The sequence below is a fragment of the Egretta garzetta genome, unplaced genomic scaffold (assembly GCF_000687185.1).
Source record: "Egretta garzetta isolate BGI_Z169 unplaced genomic scaffold, ASM68718v1 scaffold94, whole genome shotgun sequence".
In the NCBI taxonomy this organism is placed as follows: domain Eukaryota; kingdom Metazoa; phylum Chordata; class Aves; order Pelecaniformes; family Ardeidae; genus Egretta; species Egretta garzetta.
Window position 1 is genome coordinate 5,159,006 of NW_009259683.1, and position 19,253 is coordinate 5,178,258.

The 19,253-nt window shown below is 37.4% G+C and overlaps 1 protein-coding gene across 1 annotated transcript in view; it reads left to right on the forward strand.

The window, feature by feature from the left end:
• The first annotated feature begins 679 nt into the window (after positions 1-679).
• Positions 680-19,253, forward strand: part of JAZF1 (JAZF zinc finger 1) — a 90,979-nt gene continuing 72,405 nt past the window's right edge. The window contains 2 exon segments of the mRNA XM_035894096.1: positions 680-760; positions 762-835. Of these exon segments, the coding sequence (XP_035749989.1) occupies positions 680-760; positions 762-835 (155 nt within the window).

Genomic DNA, 19,253 nt, shown 5'->3' on the forward strand with positions numbered 1-19,253 from the left:
TTTTTTTTTTTTTTTTTTTTTTTTTTATAAGAAAACTACGTAAACTATGGGCATGCTCCCTTGGTTTTGGTTTCAGAAATTTAAACCAAGACTACTTCTTTGTTAGATAAAAGCAAAACTTAACTGAAAAGGACAATGAAAACAGTGATTGAAAACATACTCTTTCATTTAAGTGAGAAAGTTAGCACTCAAGGGAACTGAATTGTGTTTGCTTCAGGGCTTTTGGTGGGCAATGCTCTGCTTGGCAAGCACTTTGCTTCAAGTGCATTTTTGTATTATTTTTCTGATTGAGAGCTTCAGAAAATAAGCTGTAGAGAAGGGAGAAAGCAAAACTCAGAGATGCTGAAGAAAAGTATCAAGTCCCATCTTAAGACTTACCCACTCCTGAAACATCTCAAAATGTGTCAACCGTATTTAGAAATAGCTACATTAAAAAAGAAGAAAGCTTGATCCTTTTAACAGTGTAAATCATGGAAAGCAGTGAAAACTAATATTTATGAGGGGGATTGTGAAAGCTTGTGTGACAGTTGGAAATTACATCACTGTTGATGTTTCAAATTCTCCTGTAAAGTAATGCAATACTGTGTTTATGAATGAATGAACAAATGATTGTGCTGTGCTAAGCATACTTTATATGGATAAACTGGATTGAGCTATTTTATATCTCTTGTCTTCACTCATGTTACTTTGCAATATACAGTCCTGTATGTTTCAATGTAAATATAGAAAACTCAATTCAGTGTATGTATTTTTTTATTCCAGATACAGACCCACGTGTATTAGAGAAACAAGAACTTCAGCAGCCAACCTATGTTGCTTTAAGTTACATTAACAGGTAAGTGTGGTTATTTTTCAGGTGTAACTGATTGTGGTTTTCACAAAATGTGTATATATGCGTATGCCAAAATGTATGCCTATGTATGCATTCTGTTTCATTTCATGTTATATGCCACTGTGATAACACCTGTTTTGGAAGGGCAATTGAATTAAAATTTAACTAAATTGTTTATCACTTTAATGTAGGGCAGAAGTAGCCCTTCAACTGCATTGCTCAAATAGTTAGGGGAATGAGGTTTTAGCCTTTTATGTTTAAGCTAAATCTTGTGCAAAACAAGATAATTTGCCTTTGCTTAATTTTCTTTCTTGTACTCCACACAAGTGAGTGGAGAAAGAATTTTTTTTCAATGAGAAGTGAAATTTAACTACTAATATTCCAACATATAAGAGAATTTTTTACAGTACTTTGCAGGTTTTTCAACCACAGTGTATATCTTTAAAAATCTTGCTTACCGGCGCTATATAACCTAAAACTTGAAAAATTTAAGAAATTAAACCAATTTTTAAAGCATTTATCTAAATAATAGAGCCTTGGCTTTTCAGTTTTGGACTGATGGCAGAACTGAAACCTACAGAGTACTCCAGCATGGAGGAATGGAAGGGTTGCTCATGTCTTAGGTTGTATTATGGTAAAGAGCAGCCTGAGAGCTGCTCCATATTCTCCCTCTCACCTAAGCATGTCGCAGAATTCAATGGAGGTAGCTCAAATTACTTTTTCTCTGGGAGGATAGTGACCCATGAAGGGGAAAGATGGCAGTTTTGTGCAGTTGCAGTGCCCAGTTTTCAGTACATTTGCCAAACTGTCTCCCAGTCCTAAATGAACACTGTACAGGAAGTGTGATTCCTCATTTAAAACCCTTTTTCCTGTTCTAGATAAGTCAACATGCTGCTATTCTAGGATTATTTTGCTGCCTTTTACATCATACTGTTTGGTTGATCAGGTGTGCTGTGGTTCAAAGTTCCAGTTAGTTGCATTTTGGAAATGCATTTCTTGGAAAAAACTCTGTATGGGATTATTGGCTTTTATACATGCAACACCAGTTTCCTTTTGTATCTGTGCTGTCTAGAGGATGAGATACAAATTCACAAGCCTGGAAAATTAACCCAAAATTTAATTCAAGATTGATGTGAGTTAATTACAACTCTTACAATGCAAATTTTTTCTTTCTAATTCTACTTCATGTTAAAAATGAAAAAAAAAAAAAACCAACCCCAAAACCAAACCACATTCAAAACCAAACTCAAACTTTTTCAAACACAGAGTCCACCGTTTGGCTTTGTATAATACTTGCTGTAGAGAAAGGGTGTCAGTGGCGGGGGGGGAAAAGACTTTGAGGTATGAAAGTCAGAAGTGGTGTTCACTTGGTAAAATGACTAAATTTTCTCCACTGTATGAGACTATGATGATTAAGAATAGCTGGTTTTGACATGATTTCCTACTTGGCAAGTAACTCCTGTTCTTCCTGGAGGCAGTCCTACCCTTTAAAGCATATTTTGAAATTAACCATGACCCTTTTTAACACTTATTTCTGTTGATCTCATTTAATGTATAAAACTGTTGGGTTTTTTTTTCCCCTCCCAACATGTAGGATTGGTAGGTTGTTGGTAGGTTGTGTATGTTGGTATGTTTCCCTCTTTCCATTATATACTTGGGCGTTTTCTCTTGTTGCTTCTGTGATTATTTTACTTAATGTGAGGGAGAGGGAAAATTTTTTGGAAAATAGCTGGTTTAAGACCACAGAAAGTGCCCACGGGACTTGATTGTACGATTCAGAATCAGTCTACTTTTAAAGTAGTTTGAAAGTGATACTTAATCTAGATTTCATGATTTTGGGACCCTTTTTAACTGAGTTGTGTGTGACTGAGACAGTTTTAGTTACTCACTACGTATTTGTCCAAACATTTTTACCCTTTCAATTCTGAGAATTCTGCAGAACTGAATTGAGTTGTTCTTATAGTAAAACCCAATCTGAATTGACTCTTATTTAAACCAGCTGCTATTTAATTGCTCTTTTAATTGTATTTTAATTTTTTTCTGAACTGCTGATGTCTTTCATTGAGCCACCTGCTCTATGCAGCTCAAGCTCTTGAGGGAGCAGCAATATCCATTACACTATGAGACATGCCTTTCTATTTCCCACTACATATGCCAGAGCCAAGTTCTGCTTTGTTGTCCCAGGCTATGAACTCAGATTTTGTAGCCTAATACATGTCATAAACATGTTGCATACTGCTAGATATCAAACACCAGATACGGCTGCACTTTTTTTAAACCCATGCTTTTATGGCTTCCAAGTGGAACTGAACTTAGCTTGTTTCCTGCTGTGAGTTCCAGACCTTAAAACAATCTTCCTCTGCAGGTTTCTATATTCAATATGTTCTGTGTGGGACATACGCTGTTGTGAAGCCTGGGAAAACAGGGACTTCTGATTCTCAGGGACTATCAGAATTGTATGATAAGATGTATACTTAAAATATGTTGTGGTAGAAAGATTAAGTGGGGTGCTTTATGCTCTGCTGATTGCCCTGTTGTATGGTGGCCATTATAAGCTAAAACAAAACAGAACATAAATCTGGGTTGACTGGTTTGATAGCTGGGAGGATAAAGTATCAGTAAAGTAGATAGAGACAGAAGGGTATAGGAGTCTTTGTTTCCAGCCTGAAACATACTCTTGTTTCCATTTCCCTTCTACCCCTGGTTATTTTCTCAGGCATGTTAATACGGCAATATTGTATGTACCCTTAAGTTCTGAAACAACCTTCAGATTGTGGATGTCTGAATCTATAAGGCTCCGTCTCTTTCTCTGCTGGAGATTTACTGCCATTACAGCCTTCAGTAACTGCACACAGATGCAGTTTCCATAGTGTGTGATCCTCATGTAGACAGATAACATTCCTTTTAAAACCAGTGGACAAAATATAAATTATAGGTCATAATGGTTTATTATCGCTACATCAAACACTTGCACCAGGCACTGACTGAATTGTCACAAATCCTTTTCTCAGACAAAGTTTAGTGTAGCCTTAATGCAGTCCCAGTATAGATGATTGTCGCCTACTTATTTTCCATTTGCTTTCTTAGAAGTCAAAACTGGAGTTGGTAAGGCACGCTACTGCCAAAGCAGATGCAGTTCATCTGCTTCCATCCTATAAATCCAGGAGTGGTTTGCCTGCAAGGAGTTCAATGGTGCTACTACATGAATGGGATACTGGCTGTGATCTGGCAGGAGCAGTTGCAAATGAGCACTTGGGCCAACATCCTCCAGTACTTCATAGATGTATTTCCTTTGTATATGGGTCAAGACACCTTTATATTTTGTACTGCACTGAAATGCAGTGATTAGCGGCAATAATTAATATTGATTCTACTATTACTTAGATACAGTATTTATAGCTTTGAGTTAATTAACATCACTATGAATTTTGCTTGGTGTTTATTGAAACCTACATAGTGCTGTTTGTGCCTCTTGAGTCTGTTGGTCTGGGACCGTGGTGGCGATGGTTCTTGAGTTTGCGGTATTACTGTGGAACGTGAAGCCCTGGTGTTGCAGCATATGCTATCAAGGCTTTTAGGCTCGTGCAGTCTAATGGAGACAGACTCCTCAGCATTTACATATTCTAAAATTTGTTTAATATGGATACTGCTGGTTACCTGTTAGTGATGAAAGCAGCTGTTGTGGGAATGGGTTTTTGTTTTATTAGAAAACAAAACAGACATCCCAGCCTTATTGGCACAAGCAAGAAGACAACAGAGGCATACAAATACTTTCTCTGGCTAAAAAGGTAATACTAAAAAAAAAAAAAAAAAAAGAAGTTAAAAATAAAAAGATTTGATTCCAAAATGAAAAATCCTTCACAATTAAGTTTTAAAGAACATATTTCAACTTTGAGGTGGTAAGTACCAGAAATAGGAAGAAAGCATAATTTATTGGAGTAAATTCCCTTCACCTTGGAAATGGAAGGTGGGAAGTGCCATAGTAACGTGTATTGTTAGAAGCACATGCCATAAACAGAACAACTAAATGTGTGTTTAATACGGTTTCTGTAAAAAACATTTTCCTTAGATATAGAAATTGCTTTGATTAGAAGTTTTCATCATGGTGTGGAAGAAAGGAAACTAGAATACACTACAATTTGAAACTAAGATGCCTTAATTATATAGTGTTTCTACTGTAAATCACTTAATAGCTATATTAGGGAAATGTTAGAAGCAAAGACCGTGGTAATCTTAAAATCTTTAAAAAGCTACCAGAATACTTTTAATTACAGTAATCCTAGGCTCTTTTTTAATAGTGTTTTTCTATTGATAATTCAGATCATACAAGAAAGGTTATATAATAAAAAAGGTTTTAAGCATTGATCCTGCAAGCAGTTACAGCACACTGGGGTGAACATTTTCAGTGTTGTCTGTAAGCAGTCTGTTGAATGAGGCTGTTGAATGTCTATAAAGTTTATTCTTGTGCTCAAATGAAGCCTGTGATCAAAACTGGATGGCATTCTTGGGTGAATAGTCCAAAACTGTCCTTGCATATCTCTGAGCCAGTCCTAACATTTTTACTCCTCCCTCCAGATTACTTTTAACTAGCAAGATTTTGCCTCCTTGTTACCATTATGAATTCCTGTAGGCTCCAGGCTTCTCCCCCCATTTCCCTTTCCTCTCAGTGGTCATTGACTTCTCAAGAACAAATTTCTCTACTCTGCTTCCTTTTTTAATACCACTAGAACTAAAATCAATCATTTCTATGAGAATATGCATTTGTGAAAGGAATTATTTGCACATAAAGTTCTAACCACTGCAAGCTGTCCCTGTGTCTTGTCCAGCTCACTAATTCTGGTTTTACTGCTATTACCCATTTTTTCCAGGAGTAAAATTAACACCATAGGATTTAATGATCATTTGAAAGTTATTTTTAAAAGTGATAAGTCTTTAGGTAGTGATATATTTAGTATGCACTATGTTACTAATGCAATAAAAAGAAGAATGTTTAGGATTTGGAGGCAGTGCCCTTTGACTACATCCATGTGGTTTCTTAGCAGAGCATCCAAGCCACATGATACTGGTCCTTTGCACTTTTTCCTGTGGTTCTGCATGACAGATTTTCCTGGGGTAAGCTATCAGCAGTAGTGAAGCTAATGAAAGACTGTAGCCTCTCAGAGGTCATACCCAATAACTGGATGTGCCACCAAAAAGCTCTGTACAACATTTTCTCAGAAGCAGTGCAAATCCTGTTGCTTCCTTTTATCTAAGAGCATGAGCGTTAAGTTGTTTGAATAATGTGTAGAAGACCAAGATTCAGTTTCCTCCACTCTGATCCCTTAGGAGTGTTTTAATCATTAGACTATTAACTGGCTTAGGGTAGGACATCATTTCTCCTCTTGACATTTCTCCTCTTGGCCTCTTGATGTCTGTGTGCGATCATTGGAGTAGCTGTTGGGGCACAGTTTGGAATCAAACTTAGAAGGCTGGGGAGAAGTAAGTTTGTTTCTCTTTGCTTGCTTTCTTAATGAATGCTTTTTCAGAAGGTGTATGCAGAATGGAACAATTCTGAAACAGTGAGCATCTTCCTCTAAAACAAGTATTCACTTCATCATTCACATGATAAGCAGAAGATCAGAGTTGAAGTCTTTCTAATTCAGGCCTGAGATTTCAACTTGGAAGGTGTATTATTGGTGGTACATTATAGATTAATTGAGACATGCTACAAATAAATATATAAAAACCCTTAAAAACTGATTTTTAATCTCAAAATAGTTAATTTGACTTTTTGAATGAAAAAGCAAAATTGAAAAAAAACCAAACAAACAAAAAACCCAAAACCACAAAACTAAAAACCATCCTAACTTTTTTTCAGTATAGAATACATTGTCTTAATTCTCATGTCGTGACTCAGAACCAAAAGGGTAAAGTCAAGAAATTTCAGGAATCCTACTGAAGATCAGTTTTTCTGTACAGGAAAATCCGAGCTAGTGAATCTGATAAACTATTGCTGTGCCACCTGTTCAAACTTGCTACATTTTATAGCGTGCTGGTACCACAGTTCTTGCCCTTTGTCTTAAATTTTAACTTTTCCTTTCTGTAACATGATACTGTCTTACTGGAATTGAATATCACGGCTCTGTAGAAGTGCAGTGATTCGCTCAGACTGTTGATTCTCATCACGTTGAAGGTGCATGCCGATGCTTCCAGTAGCTGCTGGATTGAATGCATGCGACAGAATACAGAAACAAAGGGATCAAAGTAATGTGTCGATTGTCAGATAATATTTTTCTGTCTGAGCTTATTTTTAGGTTTGCTGTGACCAAGAAAATCATGTGGTTTTATTCATGTAGCCATATCTTTATGCTCTGCTACTTGACTTGTTCTGGAGATGGAACAAGACAAACGTCAGATGATAATTCAAACAAGATGTGCAGAAATGAATGCTAGTTAGGGTAAGGGGAATGCCTTTTGGTTTGGAAGGATTTATGCAGTTGGCTTTGTTTCCTCTTTCTCTTTTTATCAGTTTCAAGCTAAGTGAAACTGAAGATTTATATAATGTACAGCTCTTATTTCATGTCAGCGGTAAAGATCAAAAAGCAGATTGGCATTTTAAGGAAAAGCCCTAATGCCATGCCCTGAAATAAAAAAAATTACATGATGAATTAAAACATTTAGGACACTGAAAAAATGTGCTTTAGTTGTGGGGGTTGGTTTTTGTTTTTAATTGAGAGGTAATTAGCCGTCTTCTGGCAATTCTCTTATGGAAGACTCAGGGACAGAAAAAATACCATCTCGTGAATTTCAAGTGAAAGAATTGTTGCCAGCTCAACACCCTTCCTTGTGAATGTGTGTATACACACCTCTGTGTGTGTAGGTTAGTTAGCAAACACTAGAGCCATCAGTATAAATACTCAAGACTTCCAGGATTCTTTTCTTTCTTTCAGGATTCTTACCTTTATTGGTATTTCTTCATCTTTTGTCAATGTGGCATGCCAAAATTGATGAAAAAATTATCTTGTTTTTCTGGCACTGGTTTTTGATGTGGCCAGTCCTATTTCAATTCCCAGCTTTCTGCATAGGTCTCTCACACAGGTCACTTCATTTTGGGAAGGGAGGGCAGAAATTCTTTGGTTTCCCTTTCTTGAAAAAGGGCATTTCTTTTCTGTCGTGTTTGAATTTGATCATAAGCAGTAATGGTGCTCTCAGAAGGACTGTGTGTTTGCTGTACAAAAAAATTGTATTTAGATATTTCATTGTCAGCTCTGTGGGGCAACAGCTCTCTCAGTATCTATTTCTCTGTGTGACAGCACAATGAGGCCCTTATTCTTATTAGACTCTGGTAATAACATACGTTCATTCTTTATATTACAGTTATTTAACATGCTCGCAAAGCTATTTGATAAACACACTAATGTGCCAGTTTCATATCCTCTGCAGAAATAAGATTTTATGGGAACTCTATTATGCTTTGGTTTCAGAGTGAAGGATGAGCAAAAATTTTACATTTGTGCATTAGTTTTCTTTCAAGTTCAACGTGAGATAAAATGGCTGAAAACAGTGGCTGTTCTTTCTATCTTTAGCACTCACAGAAATGGCTGCTGTATAGAGATAGTTACCTCCAAGCCTGATGAATTTTTTTCTTTAAATCACCATCAACAACAGCAACAAAACATTGCATGCATGAGAGAAAATTACAGGTGGAGTAGATAACTTTTTAGGAAAGGTCCTTGCTGTCCAGTGTTTTGCTAAAAGCTTGTTGTGAGCATCTGAGCTACATGTGATGACTTACATATTGGCAAACTTACCATCCCTGGAATCCTGAGGCAGTCCAGACCAGCTGCTGGTAATATTCATTGACTGTGGCCTGATTTTTTTTTTTTTTTTTTAATCTAAAGTTTACTTATCACTGGTCTTTTGTACAAAAGTAGTTGTGCTTCTTTTTCTAACTTCACTGATTTTTTAAATAAGTAACAATATTTCATGGTAATGAAAAATGAAAAGCATGCATGGGATTAATCTACAGTAAGACCAGAAATGAAACTTTCAAATAAACTTAATAGTACAAAATACAAATTATTGTATTACTTCTTTTTTTCCTATGTTAGCTTTTAGATATATTAGTACATTGTGTGTTCTTAGATTCCTTCCAGTAATGAATATCCCACTAATTTGTAATTTATTGAAATATAACAAACTAGATTGTGGAATAATTTCTGTGTCTACGGGCACTTGATATTTCCTCCCCTTCTCCATCACTCTCATTTTTGCATATAATGCTTCCGGATAAGGGCTCTCACACATCATTTGCAAAGTCTTGCAATTCAATGAGGGACTGTGAGCGTAAAGGCCACGTAACAAGGTCGAGTTGCAGCACAAAGTATGTCTTTGTATCTTGCAGACATTCACAAGTAGGGTTGCAGTTTGGATGCTGCATACCAAGGCTGTCCAAGTCATGCTTTAGGACAGCCTATAGTCTAGTTTGGAGATTTAAGTGCAGATGGGAGAATATTCTTAGTGCTGGAGAAGTTGGCTCGTAGGAAAGAATATCGATGTTATCTTCCGCTACATAAAATCTACTCCAAAGTGTTAGTCTCAGCCTTAATTTTCATTAAACATTTTTGCGGTTGGGTTGACCTCTCAATTTGATTTTGAGCCAGAGAGAAAGTTTGTATATTCTGCAAAGATGCCTTCATTATCCGACCACTTCCTCCGCAATACTCCAGTGTCCCAAGAAATGGAGACCAGGTGGAGAGCTTGATGAAGCTGGCTTCTTCCCTAATGTTCCTAATGAGGCCAGGGGTGCATTCAGCAGGCCGACAAGGGAGTTCTGCAGTTCATCAGCAAAATGTTCTTGGAAGGTGGTTCTCTGAGATCTATGAGTGGAATAATACAGGTTGTAAGAGTCACCAAGCACCTTCAATACAAAGCTGAAAGGAACCTGTGTTGTGCACTGGAATCCCAACTAGGCTTCATGCCATGGAAACACAAAACAAAATAAAGGTTAAAACTGAAGTCAACTGAAAGCAACTGGTGGATATGAAGCATGAGAGTAGAAGAGAGAAATGAGGATATATACTAAGACAAAGGAATTAGTGAAGCTTGACTGCCTTGATTGGGAGCAGGTATTATATAGTAAAGGAATTTCTAATATTATCAAAACAGAAGTAAGAAGAAAAGGTTCCTGTGTAACTGAATTTTATTTGGCTTTTGATTTTCCTTTGGAGTTGCTCTCATAAACTTGCAAAGTGCTTTTAGTGCTAAGAGGAGGAAGCCCTGACACATCATCTGTGCAATTTTTTTTTTACCTAGTTATTTTTGCTAAGATAGTATGGCATCACATAATTTTTCAGTGGTTTAGAGACAGATAGAAAAACCATGGGACTGTGAATGCAAAAGCTGAGGATTGAATGCTCTGGTCTTGTCCTTGGATTTTTCTGAAACTTCTTGTCCACTCCTCAGAAAGTGAAGAAAATTTACAAGGCTGTAGAAGTGAGAATTTGCACAATGGAGTAGAAATAAAACCCTGCAACTGGTGTGCATACATGGGCTGCTTCTGATATACAGCTGTTGGCTGTGTTTGTGAATACAGGTGGACCAGCTACGTACCTTTGACTTCTGAAAGTTGATGTCTAAAATATAATTCAATGCATTTTAACATTATAAAATATAAAATATAACAATAAAACAATGTAATAACAAAATAACAATAAAAAATGTGTATGTTGGCATTACACATTGTTTAAGTGACCTATGTTGGATTAAGGTGGCCTGAAATAGTCAAAAAACTTGCTTGGTTCAGCAAACAAACGCTTTTGAAGGGAGGCTTTATTAAATTAATTTGGCTCGGTTATACTACAGTTAGTTAGGCTGATTTAATACTTTCTGAGTCTTGGTTTCCCTGAAGCAATGCATTTGCAGACACTAGTTTTCTTGTTCTAATTTCCCAAAGAACTGAGAAAAGTTTTCTTTCTTTGTTACTGTTGGAATTTTGTTGTTTTGTTTTTTTTTTTTAAATCAGGCACATCTTTTTTCCTCAAGTGGTGTGTGAGGATACAGGCAGAGATGGAAATACTTACAACAGTAATTCCATCTACAGGTGTAGATGGTTGCAGGGGTAGATGCTGCTGATTTGTCCTTGATTTACAGAGGAACTGTTGTGGGTTTGCCTTGCATGGCTGCTTAATATCTAGTCATTTCTGATTAGAGTAGCTTTTGTAATGTATGTGAAAGGCACCATAACAGAGAGGGAAGTAGTTGTGGATTATGGTACGTGCTCTAAAGCCTTGGCACCACCATCTGTACCAACATGGAGAGGTATTTCAGTGAAATCCAAAGTTTGCATGAGAGCCCACATTAAACTTTCTCTTCTGTAATAGCATAACCTTTCTTTTTCAACATACCGTTATTTCTTTGGTATCTCCTGCTGTGGTACACTACAGGGAATAGTGAAGATCTGAGTAATTTTCCTCTGACTTTTGTTAGACAGAGATTATTGAATCTGGGGGGTTTGATGTCGTTTTTTATTGTTGTTCTTCCAGCTTCTCCTCCGTATAATCTTTTCCTGGCCTTTCTTAGTGTGTCAGGTGTGTTAATCTATATTTCTAATGAAACACCCATAATGAGGCCTGCAGCCTATTTCGTTTGTAACAGTGAAGCTCAAGAATCACTAACACTTAGTAGCTGGCTTCTGCTCCTACTTTCTTCTCTGTTCTTCCTGCTGCCCCCAGCCTCTTCAGGCTTCTGCCACCATCTCTTATGTCCCTCTCTGTTGCTGGCTGGGAGGTGATAGGATTTTATTGGTCTTGAGGAAAGCATATAATCTTGGTCCCTCCTTACAAGCTAATGAAGGGGCACTCTGGATGGAGGTGCAGTCAAGATGTTCCACAGTTGCATGTTAGTAACATTTCACGTTTGCCACTGTCAGTGTTTGGGATTGACCATGTGCCTTGAATCAGTAACTCTTCACAAGAACTCTTGAGCTGGGAATAGGTTGGTTTTGTTACTTGCTTTTGTAGTGTGGATAGCAAGACTGTTCCTATTAACATCCAGCTCATGTGGTGATGGTGCATTCCTTGACAATTTGTAGTAGTCAGTTCCCCTGCTGCTACACACAATGTAAAGTAATTTCAACAAAACCAGAGCTTTTGTTGAAAGCAGTTTCCTTCCCTGTACTAACTTCCAATGTGAAACACTCTTAAAGGGTTGAAAAAAACGCCTCAAAACATCCTTCTGTTCAAGGTGAGTCTATGCATTTATGTGTGACTTTCTTTTCTACTATTTCTTAATTCATTTGCTCACATGCCATTTCTAAAAGGTCAGTATTTACCAAAAGTTGTTGCAGTTTAAACCAGGTCAATTGGACAATGCTATTTGTAAGAGGTAGCTGAACAGTTTCTGTCCCCTGTATAGAGGATTATCAAGGCTGATGCTCACTTTTTAACCACAGGCCTTCAATATAAGAGCCTGGTTTGAATATTTCCAGCACTGAAACTTTGAGCTTATGCTTTTAATGTGATCTTTGGGATCTGACTGACTACAGAAATATTATGTTACCTACGTTGAGATCCTAGAAATGCCCTGAATTTGCACCCAGTGCTATATAGCAACTCTTTAATAAAACCAAGAGTGTTACCATTTTCAATAATGAAAAAATACCTTTTGCTAAATTTAATTCTCAGACTCTGCTAAATATGCTGTAAAAATGATATTTTGTGGGGGGTTTCAAGTACATGCAGGGGAGTACTTAGGTCTCCTGTTCCCATTAATTTTGCCATGTAAAACACATCCCTTTATTTTTTATGTTTTCCTACTGATTTCTCTTTCACAGTTCTTAGTCATTATACACCCAACTATTATGCAACCCATGTTGTTGTTGTTTGCCATTTAATGTAGAAAGCTGGAAAAAGGGTTTGTATAAACCTGTAGTGGAGTTACGTAAACTTAATGTATTCTTCTTTGTGCTAGTAGAAGAAGCATACAATCAACAGGTAAGAATTCCTGATTTTTCTTCTAATGCTTCATGTAGTGCAACCTCATTTATTCTTATTGGCACCTAAAGTCCTGTGCACATAATTATCATTTGCATCATATGTTTTAAGAGCCTGTGAAATGTTGCTGGTAGTTTTGATTTTGTCCATCTGGTTCAGGTAGAACAGTATAAGTCAGCACAGCTAGGCTGGAAACTGTAGACAGTACCACTGCTCTACTGGAAACCAGCGTACATCCCTTTCAGTTAATAGTGATTTCCCTTTAGACTTAGGGCCAGTCCAGTCTTTGGCTGGAATAGTACATTGACTTCAGTTGTATCGACCTCAAAATATGTTATACAAAATTTCCTCTCACAGTTTCTAATTGACTTCTTTCACAAATCATGTCTGCATAAACGAGGACTAACTCCAGTCATCTCAGCAGCGTGTTGCTTATGAGAGATAGGAGTTGACTGTCTTTCTACATGATTTGGACCATTGATATCATGAAACTTATTTTTTCTTTCATGATATTTTTTCAGTGATTAAGCCATTCCCAAAACTGAATGTAACACTGATTTAGTTTTGATTTCAGACTACAAAATTTACAAGAGTTTGCTTGCATGATGTGCAATATAAAGTAACAACCTATGTCCCTTCCCAAAAGTATAGTAAGTTTAGGGATTTTTTATTTTAATTATTGTTGTAATATGATTGAGAAGTAAGGAAACATTGCCAGTACTACAAGTTTTATAGGAAAAGATCTCATATGTTCAATGAGCTAGGCAATTAAGTGCATTTTGGCTTTGTATTCATATGATCCATAAAAGATGTTCAGCTTCCTCATTATTATTTTTCCTTTCCCTTTGCTACCTCAGTGATGGTATATGCAGGCAGAAAATACTGCTTCAGTAAAGTTTGGATTGAGTTATTTCACATCCTGAATGTCTAAAAAGCATACTGGGAGGAGGGTGGATGGGTGTGTGTGTGCGTGTCTTGTGATGAAAAGGCTTGCAGTTTCTTAGTAAATAATTATGATGAGGGAAGAAAAGAACTATGGCGCAGAGGTATCCACATTTCTTGAAAATAGTTTCTTGGCAAAAATTGTAATAAAGTAGAAGTCCATTAACCGTGAACAATTTTTGATTTGTAACAGCAGTAATTGTATGCATACTGCTTGTCAATGCATGTTCTCACATATGGTATAAAACTAAAACATTGCTATCTGAAGAGTTCTTCATTTCTGCTGATGTCCTCATTTTGTTTGAGACACCGTTTATTGGGGCAGCATGTAGGGCACAGTGAAACTTTCACAACGAAACCTGAAACTGGATGAAACAAACCTGAAGGTTGGATCAAGTTCACAAGAACATTTGCTGAGGTTTGTAAGTCTGGGTTGAATTTGCAGCCAATCTGTGCTCACTTACTGTGCATTGAAAGAACCACAAGAAATGTATTGGTTTCATATGGTTTCAGCCTTCAGTCATTTCACACTACTGGTGACCTCAGTGAAAGCTGGACATTGCTTGCTCAAACTCCTGTGAAAGTGAACTGAGGCCCATGTAAAGTGATTTAAAGTCAGGTGTGGTAAGTCATTTGACAGTATCATCAGGTAGGAATGAGACAGAAAGCAAGAGACTTCTGTGCTCCCAAAAGTACAAAGAGGAATGGCAGGTGTAGGCAGGATCACCCACCACACTTGAGAAGCTCCCACTTGATCGTTATTGGGCTGCAGTAAAAGTGTCAGAATTGGACCATGCATGCAAGGTGGGGTTTTTGTTGACAGGGAAGGGCTGATGAGCAAAAGTGAGCATAGCTTTCACTTGCTGGTACAAACATGGGAGTTTTGTGGAAGATTTCTTCTAGTCAGGGGAAAACAAGGGAGAAATTTTAATTGCAGGTTATGAGTATTTGGGGAGAATAAAAGACTGGGTCAGCTGAGTTACAGTATGGCTGAAACATATAAAGAAAGGAGAATTCAAGGGAGGGGATACACAAACTGAGTCCAGGAAGAGTCCTTCAGTGTGATGGGTGGAGGCCAGTATCTCATTTTGGCACTTAGAGAAGGGAGGCACTGAATTTCTCATTGAAGGTTTATTTCTGGATCCTGATGAGTAGATGTAAAAGGAAAGCTTTCTGGTTTGTATCGACTCTAGTAAATACGATCTTCTCACTGCTGGGAGAACTTTGTTTCCTCATCCTCAGAAGATACTTGCTGATACTGGTGCTTGCACCTCTGTCCTGTGAGCACTATGTCATAGGAGAAGTTGCATGGCTGCACATTTGAATATCTGGGACTTGGTATCATTTGTTTGAGGTAATGCCGCTAAGAAATAGTTCCCTTTTTATTTCTCCGTCAGCAGTGCTTGAAATGAAGTTAGCTAGCACTTGAAGCTGCTGAACTTTGGGTTTAGTTCCAAAGTATGTGGAAATGTATTTGGCAAAAGAAAATTCAATAATAAATAAAAAGGGATCTCCCAAAATATGTGTAGGAAGCCTGGTTTCTGTGAGCCCACCATACCTCATGCCAGTCAGAGTTGTGGAACCTGCTGGCCATTTTTTAGTAATCTTAACAGTAGGGTAGAGGTCTTAAAAGTTAGATAAATTAATCTAATCTTCATCTAATAAGTTGTTAGCTGGGCAAGAAAGACTCAGATGAATGCTCTGGGTACTGACAGAAAGGACTCAGCTGCTAAATGCTGTCTAGCAATGCAGCCCTGGAGTAGCCTTGGCACGTAGGAGTTCAGAGAAAGCACGTTCCCATTATTTTTGCTGGTCATAGGCAATTTGTTTTCTGTCCGTATCATCTAATGGAAAACTCTGTATGGCCTTCTGTTTGGTGCTCTAACGTTTCTCGCAGTACTTCCCAGAACTACTGGTTAGTCTGTGGGGAATTCACTAAATGTCTATGAGAAATTCAAGTGCCTTGCTATAATGCTGGCTTTGGATCAGCGGGGGTTGTAAAGAACAGCGTAAGTTAGAAACAGTTCTAGGCGGAACTTCTTATAAGAATAATAACCCAGATATCCAAGAAACCTCCCAAATTAAATCTTCCAGTTAAGCCTCTTTGGCACCTGTCTTCCTGAAGATACTGCATGCTGCAGACAAAGGCAGGCAAAGTCTGTGGAGCTGAAATGGGGACTGGGGATCCCATAGCACCTATGAAAGAGAATGGTATCTAAAGGGACAAATGCTACTGGTCTTGAACAGTGGGTCTTCAGATGGGTCTGTGTGCTTATTCCATTTGTAAGCAAAAGTCTTCTGCTAACTTCCAACAACCAGTCACAGTATCTGACCTATAACCCCAGTTTTCAAGTGACAGATGCTGGAGACCTAGCTAAATAATTACATTAACATTTACTTTTGGGTATCAAGCCTAAAAACTACGTATAGAAAGAGCTCATCCTGACAAGACTTTTACATGAGAGCAACAGTTCACAGAAAGTGGCATTTTCATGATCATGTCTGTTGATACAGCTTTGAGAAGATATTCCCTGTGCAGCAATTCAGCCAAAGCAGCTCAGAGTTGTAAGAACTGGCCACCATTAGCCTTGTAGTTCTTGCTGCCTGACTCTGTATTTGTAGTCTTTTTTTTTTTTTTCCCCTTTCTAATTTCCTGTGAAAATGAAATTAATGCAATTCAGACTGTGCCTCTGTGTTTGTTTTTTTTCCCCTGAATAACTTCAGAGCATTTCTAGTTCTTAGTGTATTGAAACAGTAGGGATAGAGCTGATGACTTTGATTTGATTTAGTGAGATGCTGTGTGATTTAAGAAGTATCGTGCAGGTTAAGAGGTGGTGACAGGATATCAAAGACTCATTGCTCTGAGGAGCATAAGATCTCACCAGATAGTGAAAGAGGAGAGTGAGATCTACAAGGAGACCATATTCGCTCTCTACCCCTGTTCATGCATTATAACTTTGAGACTAAGAATATGTATTTTTCAAACACTGCTAGATGAGTTGCAGAGGAAGGGAGGTGTTTTGCATGAAATTCCTTCTGTTGTACCTCTTTTGTTGAAGACTGTTTTCAATTGCTTTTACCAAAGAAAATTACTGACAGTAGCCAAGTGAAGATAAATGTACACTTTCAATTCTGTTTATCTCATGTGGGGGTGAAATGGGAAATGTTTTCTGTGGAAATTAGAGGACGAGTATAATAAATATTCCCAGTATCATGTAAAATACCCGAAAGTATTTTTTGTTAAGTACTGTCTCTGTTAATGTAGCACAAGTTACAAACTGCTCTTCCCTTGCATCATTTGATTTTTGGGAAAGCCATTAGCAAAGGCTTGAAGCTGTGAGTCAAGATGCACAGGTTTCTGTTCCCCATCCCATCAATTACCTGCCTTGTGATCTGAGGCAAGTAATTTTTCTGCCCCTGTGTCACTTCCTGATCTGTCTGATGCTTTGGCTGACTGTTGACAGATCCCTCCATGTCTATGATGAAAAGTACTTTATATCAGACAGGTGGTGTTGTCAACTGCATCTCTCTAGTTGGTGTCTGTTCCTGCAGCATATTGAGAATTACAGTTAATAAGCTAATCAAATAGAAGTATGTTAATTTAACTTCAGTGAAACAGATGTTACTTTAAATTCCATAATATGTAACATACAGATTAGTTTTTCAAGACTGGACAAGATAGGCGATTTAATGTAAATTAAATGCAGAAATTTCCACTAATATAAGTGGAGATTCTGCTGTGGTTTATAAAGGTTTGGTTTGGTTTTCTGACCTCAACTGCTCATTTTCCTACATGTTTCTTCTGCTTTGGCAGTCTAGTTTAAACAAGAAACAAAACTATCAAGGTGCTCTGTCAAGGGTTGCTTTCTCATAAAAGCCTGCACAGAAACATGCAGTACTGACAGCTGTGTGAAAACGTATATGCTGGGAGACTTCTTTCAAATTTCAAATTCTTTGTGCTTGGCATTCATATAATAGCTTAGATCTGTTGGCTCCTTGAACTTGCCATTTGTCAGAAAATGGGCATTTATGAACTTGAATGTATGGTATGTATACAATACAATTAAAATCAGGCTATGTAAGGTTCAAAAAATATATTCCAAGAAAATACCAAAATTAGTTTGTAGTCCATTCTCATCTTTTCAATTCTTTTTTTTAATGGTGATTGGTAAAAAGCCCACACCTCAAAATATCATTGTCCACACTTCATATATTGTCCTTAGTTCTGTGGAATTAGTAAGCTTAAAATCCTACTGACAGGAGAGTATTTTAGTCCAGATGGCCTCAGCTTTGTGTAATTTACCTTTTAATGTATGACTTGCCAGCTGGGACAATTTTGCTTTGGGTGAAATTTGCATAGCCATCAGATATTTGTTACATGCCTGGAAAGAAAAGTAGGAGCAAGTTCTGGCTTATGCTATTACTTTGTTATCACCACATGCTACCACTAAAGCAGCAAAAAAGAATTACACTTTTCATTTGTTCTCGGCAGTTAAATTATGAGTCTCTGCCTTATAAAGATTAGATATTCTTCCATGAGCTCTTTAGTACTGATGAAACAGGCAGTGCTTTAATCGTGAAATTGTTTCACCTTGTTAAAATACTGCTGTTCTTGTTGAACAAATTAAGTTACAAAATACTGAATACGTGCACCAGGTATTTCCAGACTTCAAATAAATTTTCAGACAAAACAAACTAAAACATTATGGGAATTCACTTTTTAATGCTTGTTTTTATTTTAGTTCTATTTTTGTTACAGTAGTTTTAAAAGATTAGACATTACTGGTTCTAAAATAGTGCCACGCAATTCTTGTAACTGTCCCAATAACAACAATAATTAATATCCCCAAATTTGCATTTTAAGCCACTCCATTTCCCCAGTCATCTATTACTTGGATGTAAAAAATCATTTCTAGTCAAAACTTGGCACAAAATACGTGAACTCCATACTTTTTACCAGATGTAAAAATAAAAGTGAACGAATTCATCTTTTTTCCCCTCAATTAAAGGGTTCAATAAAGTATGAGTTAAATTTTGTCCTTATTTTGATAAATTGTTTTCATTTTTGAAAGCTAAGAATAGCTCTGATTTAAAAAAAAAAGGGGGGGGGGGGGGGGAAGAAAAAAACATTAAAAAATAGAGAGGGGAGGTAGAGAGGTAGGGGGATCTGCCTCACAATTGTTAGTAACAGTATGCCAAACAGCCTCAGCTCCTTGGTGATTTCAGAGGAATACTCGCTTTGTACAGTGGAGCACTGTAAGAACACAGTTGCCATCTCCCTTTGGCCACCATTTAGCTGGGTTTGGTCACAGGCTGTGGTAGGGTTCTGATCACAACTGTCTCGAAATACTTCCATATGGTTAATTCAGGCCAAGGGCCTTGTCAGAGGTATAGTTGCTTCAGAGAAATGTGTGTCCTTGTCTTCCCTGAGAAAGATTATAAGTGTTTTTCACCTACATCTGTTTCTTATCCTGGTTTGCCCAAACCAAAACTTATTACAAAAGCCT